Genomic DNA, 18428 nt, shown 5'->3' with positions numbered 1-18428 from the left:
AATCACTGGCTGCTAGTAAACTAGCCTAGTGTGATAGTCTTACGGAACTAGTAGTGCTAGATTTATCGCATAGATTTATGAATTTTAAGGGGCTGGAATGCCATTCTATCAAAGCACTCACACAAGATTACTTAGGTGGGATTCACCTAAATATCTCAAAAGTTTCTGATTTGAATAGTGTGATAAAGTCCGCCTCTGTAGTGTAGTGGTTAGTGTGATTAGCTGCCACCCCCGGAGGCCTGGTTTCGATTCTCGGCTCTGTCACGAAATTCGAAAAATGGTACGAGGGCTGGAACGGGGTCCACTCAGCCCCAGGAGGTCAACTGAGTAGAGGTGGGTTCGATTCCCTCCTCCGCCATCGTGGAAGTGGTTTTCCGTGGTTTACCACTTCTCCTCCAGGCAAATGCCGGGATGGTACCTAACTTAAGGCCATGGCGGCTTCCTTCCCTCTTCTTTGTCTATCCCTTCCAAACTTCCTTTCCCCCCTCAAGGTCCCTGTTCAGCATAGCAGGTGAGGCGACCTGGGCGAGGTACTGGTCATCCTTCCCAGTTGTATCGCCGACCCAGAGTCTGAAGCTTCAGGACACTGCCCTTGAGGCGGTAGAGGTGGGATCCCTCGCTGAGTCCGAGGGAGAAACCGACCCTGGAGGGTAAACAGATGAAGAAGAAGAAGAAGAGTGTGATAAAACAATTACAACATCCAAAGACCCTCTCTTTCAGCTGCACTCACCGAACTTGACACAATGTTAGATACTCGACTTGCGGTCATCGCTTCTCATATCCAAGATAGCCCCCGTTTTTACCACTTCTCAGACAGCTCCCACTTAGTGAATGCCGAAGCTATTGAGTCGCCAATTGCAGATCGAACTGTTCTTCTATATTAAAATCATTTCATCTACAATTTTGACCATAGTCACAAATTATAGTTTGGGCCGATGACCATCGATGTTAGGCCCCTTAAAACAACAAGCATCATCATCATCATCATCAAATTATAGTATTCTACAATGTGGTTTACTATTTACCAGATCCGCTTCCTAACTTTTTGCATCAAATAAAGCAATGCAATAAATTTTATGTGCTTTAGAATGCACCTTAACGATCTTTTGTCAGTTAAGTATGTAATAACGGTAATTGAGAGGTCTAAAATTATATTCTCGTCCAAGATCATCTGCTCTGCAAGTAGTTATCTGGTGGCTATTTCACGATATATCCACTGTTATTTAGCTGGTGGTTAAGGATATACCCACTGTTGGAGCAAAAGCATCGCACCATTTGGACGCATGCGCAGAATCAGGACCCATTCCTATGTTCATTCATGGTTGTCACTCACTGTCGAAGTTGAAGCTAGTCTAATCGGTTGAAGCCAGTAGTCCTAAGAATTTGTGTTGGTAATAGACAAGAGCCGTCTGGGATTTAAAAAAAACCCTTATACATCCAAGCCAAGTAGGAAAAGTAGGAGCCATTTGGGATTCAGATTCTTTCCCTCTCGGTACATAACCTTCATTAGAGTATTAATTTCTTTCTATCTCAATTATTATCCGCCGCGCTCACTGTTACTTTCAATGTGGTACAATAGTAAAAATATATATATATCGAGAACTTTAGAGTTACGAAATACTTTATGTCAATGGCGGACTTACGATTCACTTCCATCTTTAGACTCTTGTCTAAAACGATCGTAGTCGGCAGTCTTCTTCATTCTTGGCCTGAAACAATATGAACACATTATTTAGAAGATTTTCATTAAGAAGACAGTCAACAATACATGCTTTTATACTCTTCATTCACTTTGATAATTCGATTTTTAAATTAAATTATTGTGTATTAAATGAAGAGTATTTATACTGAACGTGCCTGTTACGCGACGTTCCATGCGGTTTTCGATAACAAAGAAACGAGAATGCTTATAATTATGTACAACTTCGACTACTGTATGTGTGTGTGATAATATGTAACTTTCAGGAAATGAAAAGTGTAAATTATATAAAATACTTGTTTGGGGCATAATATTATCTTAGTTTTTGTACTTAAGTTAAGTGGTGCATTTCTGCAATACAATACATGAGACTTTTTTATTGCCACGGTGATGACGAGATAGGACGGGGCTGGGATTGGGAAGGAAGCGACTATGGCCTTAACTGAGGTACAGTCCCAGCATTTGGTTGGTGTGAAAATGGGAAACTATGAAAGAACAATCTTCAAGGCTGCCGACAGGAGGTTTCAAACCCACAATCTCCCGAATGCAAGTCAACAGGTACACCATGTCGGTGCCGGTATTCAAAGCGTCCTGCGTAATGCATCTGTTGCCAGCATGAGGAAAAAGTAATTAGGAAGTATGGGAGGTTCAACGAAGACATGGGGGTGTTAGGCCTACAGTCGCTACTTAAGCCCGCGCCGGCCTGAGTGGATCAGACGGTTCATGCGTTGGTCTTCAGACCCAACTTGGTAGGTCCGCTCTTGAGTCAGTCCGGTAGTATTTGAAGGTGATGAAATACGTCAGCCTCGTGTCGGTATATTTATTGGCACGTAAAAGTACTCCTGCGCGACTAAATTCCGGCACCGCGACATCTCCGATAACCGTTAAAGTATTAGTGGGTTGTAAAGCCATTATTTTTATTATTATTATTATTATTATTATTATTATTATTATTATTATTATTATTATTATTATTATTATTACTTAAACCCGTGCATAACAGAGGCGTAACCTATAGACATAATACATGCCCCATTTTACATGTGGGAAAACTGCAAGGTAGGCTAATAGTTCCCATATTGTTTTTGAATGTTTTCACGTGGTCTATTACGCCCTGGTCTTCGAAGACGGCAGTTTGTATTCATCCTGTACAGTCTGTCTGTTAGGTCATCAGCCCAGAGGCTGGTTGGATCCTCAAATAGCACCACCAAAGGTTATGCAGTTATAGGAAAACCACAAAAACCAATGGCAATACCTAAATGAGGCGTACTAGGCAAGACGAGGAGTGAGGTAGTTAGCCATTGCTTTCCTCACTGGGCCAGGCAGTGCTATTGTAGCACGACTGACCCTATGAGCAACACCTTTCACAACACTCAGACGCACTGGTTGTGCTCTGAATGCCCACACCCCAGCAGCTTCCATATTGTCACAGCCATGGGTGAGACTGGGACTTCAGTGGAAGCTACACTTTGCTCTGGCCTGTGCCAAGAGATGGATGCAAAAGTACTGCATCCATCAAGAAATGACAGCAGGCACCCTGTACAGTATAAGTTTCTAAACACCAATCAATATCAATTGAGCAATTTATAACTGGCAAGAGCTTGAGATGAGTAAATGGCACAAAGGAAAGAAGTTTCTTGTTACTGATCAGTCATAAAGCAACACGCGGAAGATTTGAGTTCAGATCACATATTTACTGTGACACTGACCTTTAAGTTATCTTGCATATGGATTCAGGGAAACGTCTCAAAAACGCCGCGTTCATATGAAAATAAACACGTTTACTCTATAGTACGTTTAATTTAATCAAGGATTCAAACTACTATTGATCCTCTGAAGAATTTACTGAACACATAATTACATCGAAACATTAATTTATAGCAATGTTTTCCTTTATACCTTTCAATAACTTTATAATGTAAGTAAAATGTAATACCGAGCTCGACAGCTGCAGTCGCTTAAGTGCGACCAGTATCCAGTATTCGAGAGATAGTGGGTTCGAACCCCACTGTCGGCAGCCCTGAAGATGGTTTTCCGTTGTTTCCCATTTTCACACCAGGCAAATGCTGGGGCTGTACCTTAAATAATGCCACGGCCGCTTCCTTCCTACTCCTAGCCCTTTCCTGTTCCATTGTCGCCATAAGACCTATCTGTGTCGGTGCGACGTAAAGCAAATTGCAACAACTTGCAAAAAAAAAAAAAAAAAATGAAGCATACAGTAACTCAAACGAGCTAGAGAGTGGTGATCTTCTATAGTTGAAAGAAGATCATTGGGCCTTTAAAGGCTAAATGTTCTTGGTAGAACGTCATACAGTAAACATACTATAATATCGCGATCATGCCAAGTGTTCAGAGCATGCTGCTGCTGCCATAGAATGTGCAGTACACCGTAGCGTATTTCCCAATGAGTCAGTATGTTTTCCTGCAATTTTACCAATCCTTACTTCTTTTGATATACCGGGCGAGTTGGCCGTGCGGTTAGGGGCGTACAGCTGTGAGCACGCATCCGAGAGATAGTGGGTTCGAACTCCACTGTCGGCAGCCCTGAAGATGGTTTCCCGTGGTTTCCCCATTTTCACACCAGGCAAATGCTGGGGCTGTACCTGAATTAATGTCACGGCCGCTTTATTCCCATTTCTAGGCCTTTCCTGTTAAATTTTCGGCATAAAACCTATCTGTGTCCGTGCGACGTAAAGTAAATAGCGTAGTAACTTCTTTTGATATCGGTTAAAAGTGATAGCGATAACATATGACGAAAGTTCTTCAAGAAATTTGAGATAATTGATAAACAAGATACTTCTGTGTTTGCGACGTGTAAATGGAATAACTTACTTCATGACAGGTAGACAGGTATGGTTTGTGTAATCTAAGTAACGAAGAATGTAAAACGATTTCAATAGATTTTACTTGTATTCATAAAATTACCCCTGTGGATTTAGATAAAAAGAATAGACATGTTGCACAAAAGTGAACTGTTGCCGGTTCAGACGTAAGACATACCGATAGAAGTTGAGAATTTATATTTTTGCCGCACAGAATTATAATTAACTGAAACTGATTTTAAATCTTAGGGCTGACAAATATTATCATCGTTTGAATAAAAAAGGAATAGCTGAATCTCTCCAATAATGACGATTTGAAATGAGTGATTACAAAGGATAATGAATTAAAGGAAAGTGAATATTTCATCTCCTTCAGCCGGTTCGACGTGACGTATTCATCTAGCTCATTTCTTGTAAATCACTGCTCGTAAATTCACATGTCCCTCTCTTTGTCTGAATGGTCAGCATCTCAGCCTTTGGTTCAGAGGGTTCTGGATTCGTTTCCCAGTAGGATCGCTGATTTTAGCCGCGTGTTGTTAATTAATCTGGTTTGGAGTTTGTCTCAATACACAGCTCTTCATTCTGTACTGCACCATAGGAACACGCAATAGTACGGATCGGTCAACACATCCTTCTAGAGGTGAATAAGAGTTAAGAAATTTGTCAGATGTAAAGGATCAAAATGAAGAGCCAGCCGCTAGTAGAACCAATGCTATTCTCAGCTATAACTCCCTTTGTGAAAACAGCACGCTCACTGAGGTTCCCCTTTTAGTCCCTTCTTGAGACCGACAGGCGATAGAATTGTGTGTGTGGTTCAACGAATTATTCACAAGTGACGAAATTCCTTTCAGACGTAGACATTTCGACAGAAGGAGTTGAGAATTTATAGACTATTTTCAGTAAGGACGAAGACTGTAATTATGACCAGGTAAAATCAACTCTCGAAGAAAGATGAAGATATAGCTTGGTGTTGTGTTCCAGCAGTACTAGCCAGTGGTGAGGAAGGGGATTTTGTCTCTTATCCGGACAGTGGTACTCTTACAAGGGGAAGATACAACCTGGGAAATTGACTTTGAGAGCAGGATTTACGTGGAGGTAGTGCACTCTTAAGATGTTATTATATTACAGTATTGGCCAGCCAGTCTCCAACGTATTCATAGATTCTTCTTCTTCTTCTTCTTTTCTAGCCTATTTCATCCACTGCTGGATATAGGCCTCTTCCATCGTCTTCGGTCTTGAGCCACGAACCAGCGTGTTCCAGCCAACAGCTTTATGTCGTCGATCCATCTCTTCTGGGGTCTTCCAATGCCTCTCTTGTGTCCCCATGGTCTCCAGTGGACAATCCTAGAGGTCCACCTGTTGTAGTCTTGTCGAGCTACGTGTCCTACCCATTGCCATTTTAGTCTTGCTACTCTCTCTAGGATGTCTGTTACATTAGTTCTTCTCCTGATGTCCTCTGAACGGATCTTATCCCTAAGGCTGATCCCTAGCATCTGTCGCTCCATGGCTCGTTGTGTTCGTTGACGCCTTCGAGCACTTTCCTTCGTCAGAGTCATCGTTTCGAGACCGTAAGTAGTAACTGGCAGTACGCACGTATTATAAACCTTGATCTTCGGGTTAATTGGAACATCCTTGTTGGTGAGGATGAATCTTAGTTTTCGGAATGCTGTCCAACTCATATCTATTCTGCAAGGAATTTCCGCACGTTGATTGTCTTTTCCAAGTTTTATCTCGTATCCAAGAGAGATGTATCCATCGACAGCTTCTATATATTGATTTCCCATTTTAAGTGGTCGACTGTCTGGACTGAGTATTTTCGTTTTATTAATGTTCATTTCCAAACCATTCTTAGCAGAGGCAGTTTTTAATTCTTGGATCATGCTTTCTAGCTCATCTAGATTTTCACTTATGAGCACAATGTTATCGGCAAAACGCAGGTGGTTCAAATATAACCCGTTGATTTTTATTCCTTATTCCTTTTTATTCCTTTATTATCCCGGTTTACAATATTTTCCATGCACCACCCGTCGGGTGGCTGATGTGGTAGAGATTAGGCTTTGTAGTCATCCAATTTTTAAGCATTTTTAAATGCACTTTTCTGAACTTCCATAAATTCCGAAGAAGTCACGGAACTTCTCAAATATTTAACATTATTTTACAAATACATTTTTAAATTATTGAAGTATTTGTATGGTATGCTATAGGTTAATAAAAAGTTAAATTTAAAAAATAATAAAAATGAAGCATACAGTGACAGAAATTAGCTACGGAGTAATGATCTTCTATAGTTGAAAGAAGGCCAATGTGCCTTCTTGTAGAAGGTCATAAATGTACCATAACAACGCGGTCATGCCAAGTGTTTAGAGGATACTGCTGCTTCCATAACATGTGCCGTATTCCGTAGTGTATTTCCCAATGAGTCAGTGTGTTTCCCTGCAATATCTCTTTTGGTAGAAACTTTTGAAGCATAGCAGGCGTAGTGAATCATACCGAAATACCAGACATGTTAGTTGGTAATGATCTACCAATTGGATTTTAATACAATCTTCCCGGAAATTAATTTATCATTTTGATTCAGTTGAATCAGTATCTGTAAAAGTAAGCATTGCAGAGTTGAACTAGAGGAGTGTACTTTGGAGGGAAATCACTTTTAAAGTGCAAGTTGTTTGTAAATCATCATCCTCGAAGACTTCATCGTATATTTCAGGATTGGTTTTCCCTCCTGGCAGTCGATTAGAAGAAGAAACATCTTCTTTTCCGTGTAGAATTTCAAGAAATTAATGAAGAAATCAATGTATAAACCCGTAGTGAGGTTTACGAGCTTCGACAACATCCGATCTCTTTGTAGAGGTATATGGTTCACTGCATCTGCACCGTTACATCTCTAGAAGTACAGTGTCAGTAATGAAACCTGGGCTTGCGAGGACGGCAGCTAATAACGCTAACCGTTATGCTGTGGAAACAGACGGCAGAGGTAAAGGTGTATATACTGAAAAAATGAAAATGGCTGTGGTTTCCTAAGGTGTACTTCTCTCCCTCAGTATCGATAATTTCTGAATGATTTAGGATATGGTCATTGAGGTTATGATTGTTCAAATCAGCAGGATAGTTGTTTCACCATATCAGATCATTTTACGTCTTGCTTTCATACGGGTTGTTTACCATACTATATAATTTTTATGTTCGAGATCCGTGAGAAATGAGGGGTTTTAGCCATGACTTCCAGGGAGGTTATAACATTATTAATATAAGAACAGAAAACAGCATGCTACAATATATCAGTATTTACACAATGAGTGGACATGAACCTTACAATAAAGAACAACGAACCAAATACATCAACACAATAAACACGATATGAGAATCCAACGAAATAGTTCTCTGTTTACTGATGAGGAAAGTACCTGATGATGAAGATGTATGCGGCCACTCCGGCACCACCGAGTATCAACACCAACAGTACGGCGAGAGTAATGACCGCTGCTAAATAGCCCGTAGTATCTTCACCGTGTGATCCTTTATTAGTGGTCTGTATCTCCCGCACCTGCCAAACTTCACTGTTGTCGCCGAGTTTCCTGCAAACACAGCCAAGATAACATTAGAGTAATTCATGTATGTTTCTCAGAGATCTTATAACGAGGCACAATAAAAATATAATTTACACATTTCATTTATAATTGCAGTTTTTCAAGACATTACCGATTCACACTACTATGTCAATGAAGCTTGAATGGAAGGAGTGAAGTAGAATAAATTAACACATATTTGAATCCATAAGAAACCTAAAAACACTGTCGTATAGGCATAGTAAGTTTGTAACAATGAAGACTGTTTGGACTCAAGTTATTTCATGTATTTTTTTCATTTTGCTTTACATCGCACGATCGAATAGGAAGCGTAAAGTCAGTAAAGTCAGTAAAGTCAGTAAAACCATCACAATAATGAATTGTAATTTTAGTGGAATTTTTAGAATAAATGTTAGGAAGTTTAGTTCAGTCGTTATGGAATTAGAGGATTGCACCACCAGGCTTCATGATCAGGCTAGCTTCACCTCCTGCCTTATAATAGGAAACGACGTAACGTAAAATCCTCTCGGATCGAGTTGTTGTTGGCTCCTTCTAAACAGCTATTTGGGTGATGCATGTTTCAGCATCGGGATTATTCCATAACTTAAGAGTGTCACGAGATGACAATACATGGTGGAATTTTATTTTTAATTATGACTGCTGCTGTTAACTTGTAGTGAACACCATGCTTTCCAGTAGTATTTCGTAACCTATCCAAAGCAACTGATAGTCAGTTTGGTTCGATTAAGGGTCCATTCGGCGGGTGTTCCCATATCCGACAGGGTATTAGACTGGTGGATAACCTTAATTAAATGTAAATCTGGAATTCTACTTGTTGAAGGTCAGATGTTCCACGGATCGTGTGAATTAACTCAGTTATCGTTTGGATCAAAAGGTGCCCTATTTGCAGTTTATTTCGTTTTTCTAGTTGTCGCTGTCCACTAATTTGTGATATGTTCTACCTTTCTTTGATAAATGTAAAAAGATAACATTCACGCAATGCAATGTGACTGCGTTTAAATGTTGAATAATTAAATTTTTTCTGATGAATGTTTTTATAAACATAATTTTTGCATTTTGATAATTTAATAAAATCTACAGTAGTAAGCACATATTTGCTCCTCATTTCAAGTAGTTAGGCTCTCTTCGGAACCCCATCGTTTGGTCAAGATCGTGACCGAAATATACCCGCTATGCCCCAAGATTTAAGAGTTCGATATTGCTCTATTGCAGCAGCTGTGGCCGACCACCGATGGAATGGTAAGTTCAAGAGTTCACTAGTAAGGCCATTCCAAGTGGCTCAGCCGGTTAAGGAGCTGGATTTCAGAACCGAAGTTGGCAGGTTCGATCCTGGCTCAGTGCTCAAATACGTCGGACAAAAGTCGGTAGCTTTCAAGTGCGGGAGAAAATTCCGGCACATTGGTGTCTCCGGAAACCGTAAAAGTAGTTAGTGAGACGTACAATGTATGTATGTATGTATGTATGTATGTATGTATGTATGTATGTATGTATGTATGTATGTACGTATGTTCAGTCTTCAGCCCTAAGGCTGGCTGGATCCTCAACAGCTCCGCCATCAGCTGTCATAGGTGGCCTAGACATCACTGAAGAGGCGTACTAGGGAAATGAGGAGCGAGATAGTTTCCCGTTGCTTTCCCCACCGAGCCAGAAGTTGCTATTTCATATCAGTCTGCCAAGCCCACTAAAATGCATGCACCAACCAGCCCTATGAGCAACATTTTCACACAATTCATAGCAGGTACTGGCTGCAGAAGGAATGGCATTACTAGCATTGCTCATACCTCAGTTACTTTCATATTGTCAAAGCCAAGGATAAGACAGCGACAGATCAATGAAAGTAACAAAATAGATCTAGCCCATACCAGAAGACATAGTGCCAGCAAAGGCATAGACGTACGATCAATAACATCAAAAACATGTTCCTTATGGAGCTACTCCCTGTTACGAATAATGTGAAAATGTCGTTCATAGTTTCGGTTTGCACTTATATTGCAGTGGGTTTGACAGCCTGATACTTAATAGCAACTTCAGACTCTTCATTTGCTTTGTACTCCTCTTCAGTAATCCTAGGTCATTTATGACAGCTAATTGATGAGATGTTGAGGGTCCGGCCAGCCTTCGGAATGAGTACTCAACGTACATACATACAACGATTCGAGATATCAAGGTTCAATTGTATGCCCTCTTTGAGCCAGGTTGTAAAATGATAAAATGGTAAGCAGCTCTGTGAAATATAAATTACTTTGAACAATACAAAATTCGAGTAATATAGGTTCGAATTTGAGGTTTGACCGTAGCTTGTTCACAATATATTTCAACGATAGTTTCGAATACAGCGAAATACACGAAGATTATAAGGTTTGGAACCAATAGGAAATGACCGAGTTTAATTTACTACTGGCCCCACAAAGACGTCTTAGAGTATTAATTTCATTTGTGTCTTACTTCTTCTTTTACAGTTGTCCAGAGACCGATCAGTATCATTCTGGTACATTTTACCAGTTGTGAACTAGTAGCATTTCGTTTCACATGATGATGCTCTGTGAGGATGATGAAGTGAAGGTAAGTCTCCTTCATGGCCTACAAGGATGCGATGGGAGGTGGCATTCGAATTTGATATGAGGCATCCAACTAAGTTATCAACAACACAATTTGCAACGGGGAGACTTGTTTGGAAATTTCAAGAAACGGAAAGTATCAAAACAAGGCTCGAAGTGGGAGATCGTGTTTTGGTGAGGAGACAAGAATAATTTTTTTACGAAGTTCATGTGAACCATAAGAAATATAAGCAAAGCAATAACTTTGAATGAACCTTGCAACACAATAGGGGATTTTGTAGAAACAGAATATTTCAACCCGTGCGGTACACTTGAAAGATCAATAATAATAATGTTATTGGCTTTACGTCCCACTAACTACTTTTACGGTTTTCGGAGACGCCGAGGTGCCAAAATTTAGTCCCGCAGGAGTTCATTTACATGCCAGTAAATCTACAGACACGAGGCTGGCGTATTTTAGCACCTTCAAATATCACCGGACTGAGCCAGTTGGGGTCAGAAGGTCAGCGCCTTAACCGTCTGAGCCGCTCAGCCCGGCACTTGCAAGATCATCATCAATCGAATTAAGATGATTCGAACGTCTGCATTGATAAGTGACAATGGTTTCTGAAAAGGCTGAACATCAACGTGATGACTTTACAACAAGTGATGAACAGTAGGTACTTACGTGAAGAAAAAATCATATTGTGGAGTGAATAAACAAACTGTAAGATATTGACCTGACTTTATTGCCAGTTTCTCACCAAAGTGGCTATCGCTCCTATTCCGCTCAAGCGTGCATTCAAGCTTCAAGCTATCAGGCTACAAGCTATCAGTAACAGAACCATTTTTGTTCGGAGCAGACTGGGAAGAAATGGAGAGACGTGTACAATAAAATCTTGGCATGTTCGTCATAGCACATTCAAATACGTCAGGAACACCAATAACCTGTCAGTGACCTCTCGTTTAATCTCACCATTCACGGAAGTCTACTGCCCTCTCGTTTAATCTCTTTAATCTCGTTTAATTTTTCCATTCACGTGCATAACCACAAGTCATTATACACGTTACGAAGATCATATTTTAACACTCAAGCTTCTGTTACTAAAACTACCCATTATTTCGGTACAACAAGGGGGAAACGTCCACTTGTGAACCTGAACCATCTAGAACGATTCCTCTAGTTCGAGCAATAAAGGCGAGTGACCTCCGGAGAGGCCTGGTGGAGATCTTAAGAACTAAAGCCTACAGGCGACCTGCGTATCTGTTAGGAATGGGCCCTACCTCCCATAAATTCTAATATTGAAGACAGCACACAAACCCAGCCCCTGAGCCAGAGGAATTATCCAATTATGGTATAAACCCTTGATCTGGTTGGGAATTGAACGCGGAGCTCTCAGCATTCACGCTACCTATTTCGCCACGGAGCCGGACACTGAATGTAATTGTTGTAATGCAATCCCAAAATGCTAACGGATATTCTAATTTCTATCATTAAAATTATATGAGTTTAGAACTATGAAAACATGAAACTTACTTTTTGAAATCGTCCAGTTCAATTGGTTTGTCATTCTCCAGAGCGTAGAGCACAAGCCGGAGGGCAGTGGGACTGCTTTCGTCCCTCAGTGTGGCCCGTCTGGACCTACTCTTGGAGGAAAAAGTGCCAGGTACCACGGCAGAGGTCAGCACTCTGACGTCAAGTCCACTGGTTTTGGAGATGTTCTCGACAACCGAATTTACGTTCTCCAGCACAGCTCCAGCGACCACCACCTCAAACACCTGGTCATTCTTAAGAGGCCGCACCTGTGTGAAGTCATAAATAGACACTAGATTACAGTATTTTAACAGCAATTAGTCTGTATGTAAGGACAGCTCTCATCACTGGTATGGACACTAATGAATAGGAAATACTGTTATCTCTCAAGCATGTTTAATCCCTCAGTTTTCAGTAGCTTTAACTTTGTTATGGAGATACGGAGATACAGATGGTTATCAAACTAATAGAACCGCCAATATTACGAAACACCGTATATTTGTAAAGTGGCAATACCGATAATTAGTACGCTGTAACTGGCGATTGGTATTGCATTGAAGGATGTTAGTCTGAAGTACGATAGAATGTTAGGTACGTATTCGTGTGTGCAATCAGCAAGACGTAGGTGAGGCAAAGTGAGAGGATTCTCTGAATTTTAACGAGGGAAGATTTTTGGAGTGTAGTTAGTAGGAGCAAGTTTATCGAAGATTGGCAGTTTTTAGGTGTGTCCAGAACAATAGCGCCTAAGGTGATGATAGCATACACAACTCGTGGCAAGACGTCACCAGCGAAGAGTAAGAATGGACGCAACACAATCCTCATTGAACGTGTTCACCGAACATTGTGAGAATTGTTACCTTCATGTGACTCAAGTGACGGACAGTCAAGACTCAAACAATACATCGGATAATCTGTTTCTGCATTCCCAGACTGACGAGAGCTACACACAATGAATATCCGTGGCAAAGTCCAAATCTCTGATCACCGCCAAGAACGCGAGAGCACGACGCTAATAAAGCAGAGACAATGCAACATGGACCAACGATGATTGGAAGAGAATGAAATAGTCCGATCATACTTGACCATATTTCTAAGAACTGCCTAGTTCCCACTGTTAAACATGAGAGTGACTCTATGATGGAATGGACATCAATTTTTGTAGCATTCCTCGGGCCTCATTCTTACTCTCAAATTATTCATAATACAGGGGTACATCAGTGCATCCGGAATGAAATGCGATGGCGAGTTGCATCAATGCTAATGGAGGGCATTTTGAACATTTAATGAACGAAAGAGTTTCATGTAGTATGTTCCGTTCTTTTGTGTTTTCCATCAGTAATGTACTGTGTAAAGCTGTGATAAAATCGTTTCTAACATGGAAATAAAGCCTTTGTTGACCCGTACACGTAAGGCACATTTTATTCTTCTACGTATGAGGAATGAGTACTGTATACTCCAGAAAAATGTCTGCAGTTCCATTACCAGCAGTATGAGGAATTTTCACTCTGCTATGTCCTTTTCTTCACAATGTTCACCTTTATTTTCCGTACACTTTTTGGTTATTCCTTCATCAGTCTAAAGACGATGCTGATGATGCTTGTTCTTTAAAGGGGCCTAACATCTAGGTCATCGGCCCCTAACCTTACGAAATGAGACGAAATATAATGGCAATTTAAAAGTCCAAAATCATCCACTGACCAGAATTCAAAACGTGGTGACGAAGAATGAATGGATGAAAATGAATTTAAAACAAACCGTGGATTCAACCCGCAGTGCCTCACATTCACGCAAACTATCGTAAAACAATAGTATTACAGACCAAGGGACTGCTCCTAAAGCACAATCCTGAATCGATGATTCTTGCTGTCTGAAGGGGTCCAAAATCCAGGTTTCGGCCCCTCATAAACGTACTTATCATTAGTAAAGTAGAACCATGGTATTTGTCATGGTGCGGTACTAATCAAAAGTAGCGTAGACTCGCGGTATTCCACACATAATACTACTCACAGGTAATGCAATACGCACGTATAACGTAGACCTATGGTGTTCCTCATATTGTGGCACCACATACAGGCAACGCAATCCTATAGTGTTCCTCACATAGGTGTACTATTCACACGGACTCGTTCTACTCGCAAGTAAAGGCGAACCATGGTGTTCCCCGCGTGATTGTACTAATTACAAGTAGTCTCATGGTTCTTACTCGATCATCCCTTAGCCGCCCCTTTTAGTCCCCTCTTACGACAGGCAGGGGATACCGTGGGTGTATTCTTCGTCTGCGTCTTCCGTATTGGTCCGCAAGACCTATTTTATTTCATTCAAAACCGCTGGCAATCCATGGAATTCGCTTTTAATATCTATCCCACTATCTCAGCTTAGCGTTACCTTAATGATTTACAGTCTAGTTTTCCTAGTATCCCTTCGACTCAAATACGAACTTCCACGCGTTCGATCCGCACTATCGGAAGCCTTGAAAATGGTTTCCCCTGGTTTCTCTTTTTTGTACACCAAGCAAATTCTGGAGCTATACTTTATTTAAGGCCACGATGGCATTTTTCCCAGTCCTAGCCCTTTCCTATCCCATTCTCACCAGTGATGAGCTGCGGTCCATGAGTAAATGCTTAATACTTAATGTTATATCGGGAACTAGCACCAGTAGAACAACGGTAGCTGTAAAAATCAGTAGTAAGATATAATTTCCTAAAATAGAAGAAACAAGGACAGAATTTGGAAGATAATTGGGCCAACAAGGAAGATCCCATAGATGTAAAGGGAAATAAACCGGAAGGAAGGGTGCTAGGGGAATTCATCTCTACTCGTGGAAATATAATCCAAATTGATATCGCAATAAATACAAGATAAAACAGCAAGTGTGACTGATAGCAGAAAATCAAAATAACTAGAATGGCGTGTTGGCTTTGTTTATATAGACTGTTTATTAAGTAAGCTGAGGAATGATTGAGTGATTGAGCTTGTGGAAAATGTTGAGATATTTGCCTTTTTATGGCTGCTCAAATGGAGGACCTTATTATGGAAAGGATATGTTACGATAAGTGTAATGAAAAGAAACGGAGAGTCACGAGGGAGAAACTCGGAAAGAACATCACTTCTAATAAAGGAGAGGATTAGTAATCAGATAGAAGACGTATCTAACCCATATGTGCCCACTGTCGACATTTGTCGACGTTAATATCTGAATATTGTCGATATTACATCGGTAAACCTGAATAATATTTTTGAGGTGCATTGTTTACAGTTCATAGTTTGATAGTTACTGCACAGCACGAAAACAAGAATCACTCGTTTTCGCGCCTTATCGCGTGGCTGCGTATGAAATATCATTCCGTATACACTCAAGAGGATGAAGCTTCCGTCGCGGAGAGTAATATTTCCTTATAATATTGTTACAGTTGAAAGTAAGATCGGACTGTTGTGGTAAACGTAATAACGAAACATGCCTTTAACAGGTTTTGAATTCATTTATGGCTGATTTATAGTTGCTTTTGTCTAGCAGAGCAAAAAATTTCTACGTCGACATATGTCGACAGTGGGCGCGAATGGGACTGCCTCAGTACTGATATACAATCTTCATTTATTCTTCTCACAGTGACCGTCGAGCAGATCGTAATCATCCTAGAGGAATCACAAAACATCCTAGATGCTAATATATACATAGAAACACCTGAAAATGCTTTCCACGGTGACGGGGATAGCGATGATGATGAGTCTTGTGGAGATATTTACAGACTTTTGGTAATCAACTCCGGGCTGATGCTGAACTAGTGTGTACAAAAATAAGTGAAAATGGTACAATGGTAATGCTGAAATGAAATACATAACAGTAATTCAGCCAGCATGTATAATTCTGCATAATATGCACATGGGGAGCGTCGATCGATTGGATCAAAATGTATCTTGTTACCGCATCAGCATCAGAAACAAGAAATGGTACTGGCCTCTAATTGCGTTCCTTCTGAACGTCTCTATGGACAATGCATGGCAACTTTACCGTTTGACCCCAAAGGGCATATAGGAAAATTTAGACCTTCTCAGCTTCACACGGTACATCGTTAGGACATATATCCTATCTCGTGCCGCTACGCGTCCTAACGCATGAAGACCGAGTACGAAAGTATCTTCACGCGTATTGCCAGAAGTGCGTTCCGATGGGGTATCCCACTACCTCGAAACAAGAGGGAAGCAAGTGCGGTGCCCTCACTGTGGTAAAGCTGCCAGGAAACAGTGCAAAAATGTAACGCTGGCCGCCACGTCCTTTGCTTCGAGTCATTTCACTCACGCTAAACCAGACTGGATGAAGAGAAGCAGAGTGTAACCTCAAAACGCAGACTAAACTGTTTAGAAATTCTACTCGTAGTTTTCCTTTTTTGCTATTTTCAGAGTGATCATACTTGCGCAAAATTTGGTATTGTGTGTATAACAAGTACTACTGACATACGAATATTTTCCTTTTGTTTTGAAACAGTGTGCATTCTAAACTGAGACAAAACTGCTCCTCATTTATGTTTTGCATCGTACATTTTGTAATATTTTCTGCTTATTCAACACTTATGTGACTAATATTCACTAACTGATTAATTATTACATTCATATAAGCTTAAAATGCGAAGAAACGTTCCTTTTTTGAGCATGTCTCTTATCCTACCCGTTCATGCTCACTGTCGACATATGTCGACATGGTAAATCTCCGCGAAAATATGTTAATGAAACCTAAATTCATCATAAGCCTTTCATTTAGGTTACAAACATCTGTACTTACGAAATATATCGCAATATTCCACAGAAAAATAATTTGGGCAGGTATGGGCTAAAGATATGGAGGGTATAGTTTGGATAAATCTGAAACTTGGTGGTAGAGGACAGAGAGATATACAGTTGCAGAAAACAATATCCAAACACCAAGAAGGGGTTGAGTTGGCAGGCGTATATATACATCCGAAAGATGACGCTGATTCAAATTTCCAGAAAATCACATTAGCATGGCGCTAGTAGAGGCCTCATGACGTTGCACATCAGGTTTGCTTTAAATATAGGCTGTACTGTGCGAGAGTGTTACTTACCTGTGAGATTCGACGGAGTGGCTGTGAGTGGGTCAAGAATGTTTTTACGACGACGACGAGACCAGTATCAACAGCTCACTGCAGTTGAACGAGGCCGTATAAATGGGATACGTGAAGATGGATTTTCCTTCCGCGCTATTGCAGAACGACTTAGCAGGAATGTCTCCACTGTGCATGCGTGCTCGTAGCAGTGATCACGAGAAGGTACGCTCGCGAAGAGACCGGGCTCCAGACGTCCCCGTGGCATCACCGGGAGGGAGGACCGCCGTATTCGGCGTATGGCTGTGGCGCAGCGGACTGCGCCTGCAGCAGCAATTTATTTGAGCGGCAGTTGGCACCACAGTGACGCAATGAACTGTTCGAAATCGGTTGCTTGAAGGACACCTTCAAGCCAGACGCCCTGCGGCGTGTATTCCACTTACCGGTAACCCAAACCACCGCCCTCTGCGACTTCAATGGTGTCAAGCGAGACCTCACTGGAGGACGGAGTGGAGGTCCAATGTGTTTTACGATGAAAGCCGGTTCTGCCTTGGTGCCAGTGATGCCCGTTTGTTGGTTAGAAGGAGGTCAGGTGAGGGCCTGTATTCCACCTGTCTGCGGCGTCGATACACTGGACCTACACCGGGAGTTCTGGTCTGGGGAGCAATTTCCTTTGACAGCAGGAGCACTTTCGTGGTTATCCCACGCACTCTGACTACAGATGTGTACGTCCGTCTGTTGATTCGTCCTGCTGTGCTGCCATTCATGCACTGCATTCCCGGGGTGTTTTCTAACAAGATAATGCACGCCCCCATGCCACTCTTGTAACCCAACGTGTTCTACAGAGTGTCGATATGTTACCTTGGCCTGCTCGATCCCCCGATCTGTCCCCAATTGAGCACGTATGGGACATCATTGCACGACAACTCCAGCGTCATCCAAAACCGGAATTAACCGTCCCTCTATTGACCGACCAAGTGCAATAGACATGAAACTCCATCCCAGAAGCTGACATCAGGCACCTGCACGACGCAATGGATGCTCGTTTCCATGCCTGCATTCAACAGTCAGGCGATTACACCGGTTATTAATGGACCAGCAGAGCACATTTACGATGGCTCTTTTGGCGCGGATATTAACCTGGAGTCTTGTACCTTTAAACAATTAAATATGTTACCTCGACAAATTATTG

The 18428-nt window shown here is 41.3% G+C and overlaps 1 protein-coding gene across 5 annotated transcripts in view; it reads right to left on the bottom strand.

Annotated features, from left to right (window-relative positions):
- Window positions 1-18428, bottom strand: part of LOC136856914 (cadherin-23) — a 194863-nt gene that overhangs the window by 25151 nt on the left and 151284 nt on the right. For all 5 annotated transcript variants that reach the window (XM_067135157.2, XM_067135158.2, XM_067135159.2 and 2 more), the window contains 3 exons: window positions 12183-12448; window positions 7926-8096; window positions 1644-1709 (listed from right to left, as the gene is read on the bottom strand). In XM_067135157.2, the coding sequence (XP_066991258.2) occupies window positions 1644-1709; window positions 7926-8096; window positions 12183-12448 (503 nt within the window). The remainder of the gene's footprint in view (window positions 1-1643; window positions 1710-7925; window positions 8097-12182; window positions 12449-18428) is intronic.

Source organism: Anabrus simplex, chromosome 1, assembly GCF_040414725.1.
Source record: "Anabrus simplex isolate iqAnaSimp1 chromosome 1, ASM4041472v1, whole genome shotgun sequence".
In the NCBI taxonomy this organism is placed as follows: Eukaryota; Metazoa; Arthropoda; class Insecta; order Orthoptera; family Tettigoniidae; genus Anabrus; species Anabrus simplex.
The sequence above is the reverse complement of the archived record's forward strand: the minus strand, read 5'-3'. Positions and strand labels throughout refer to the sequence as shown.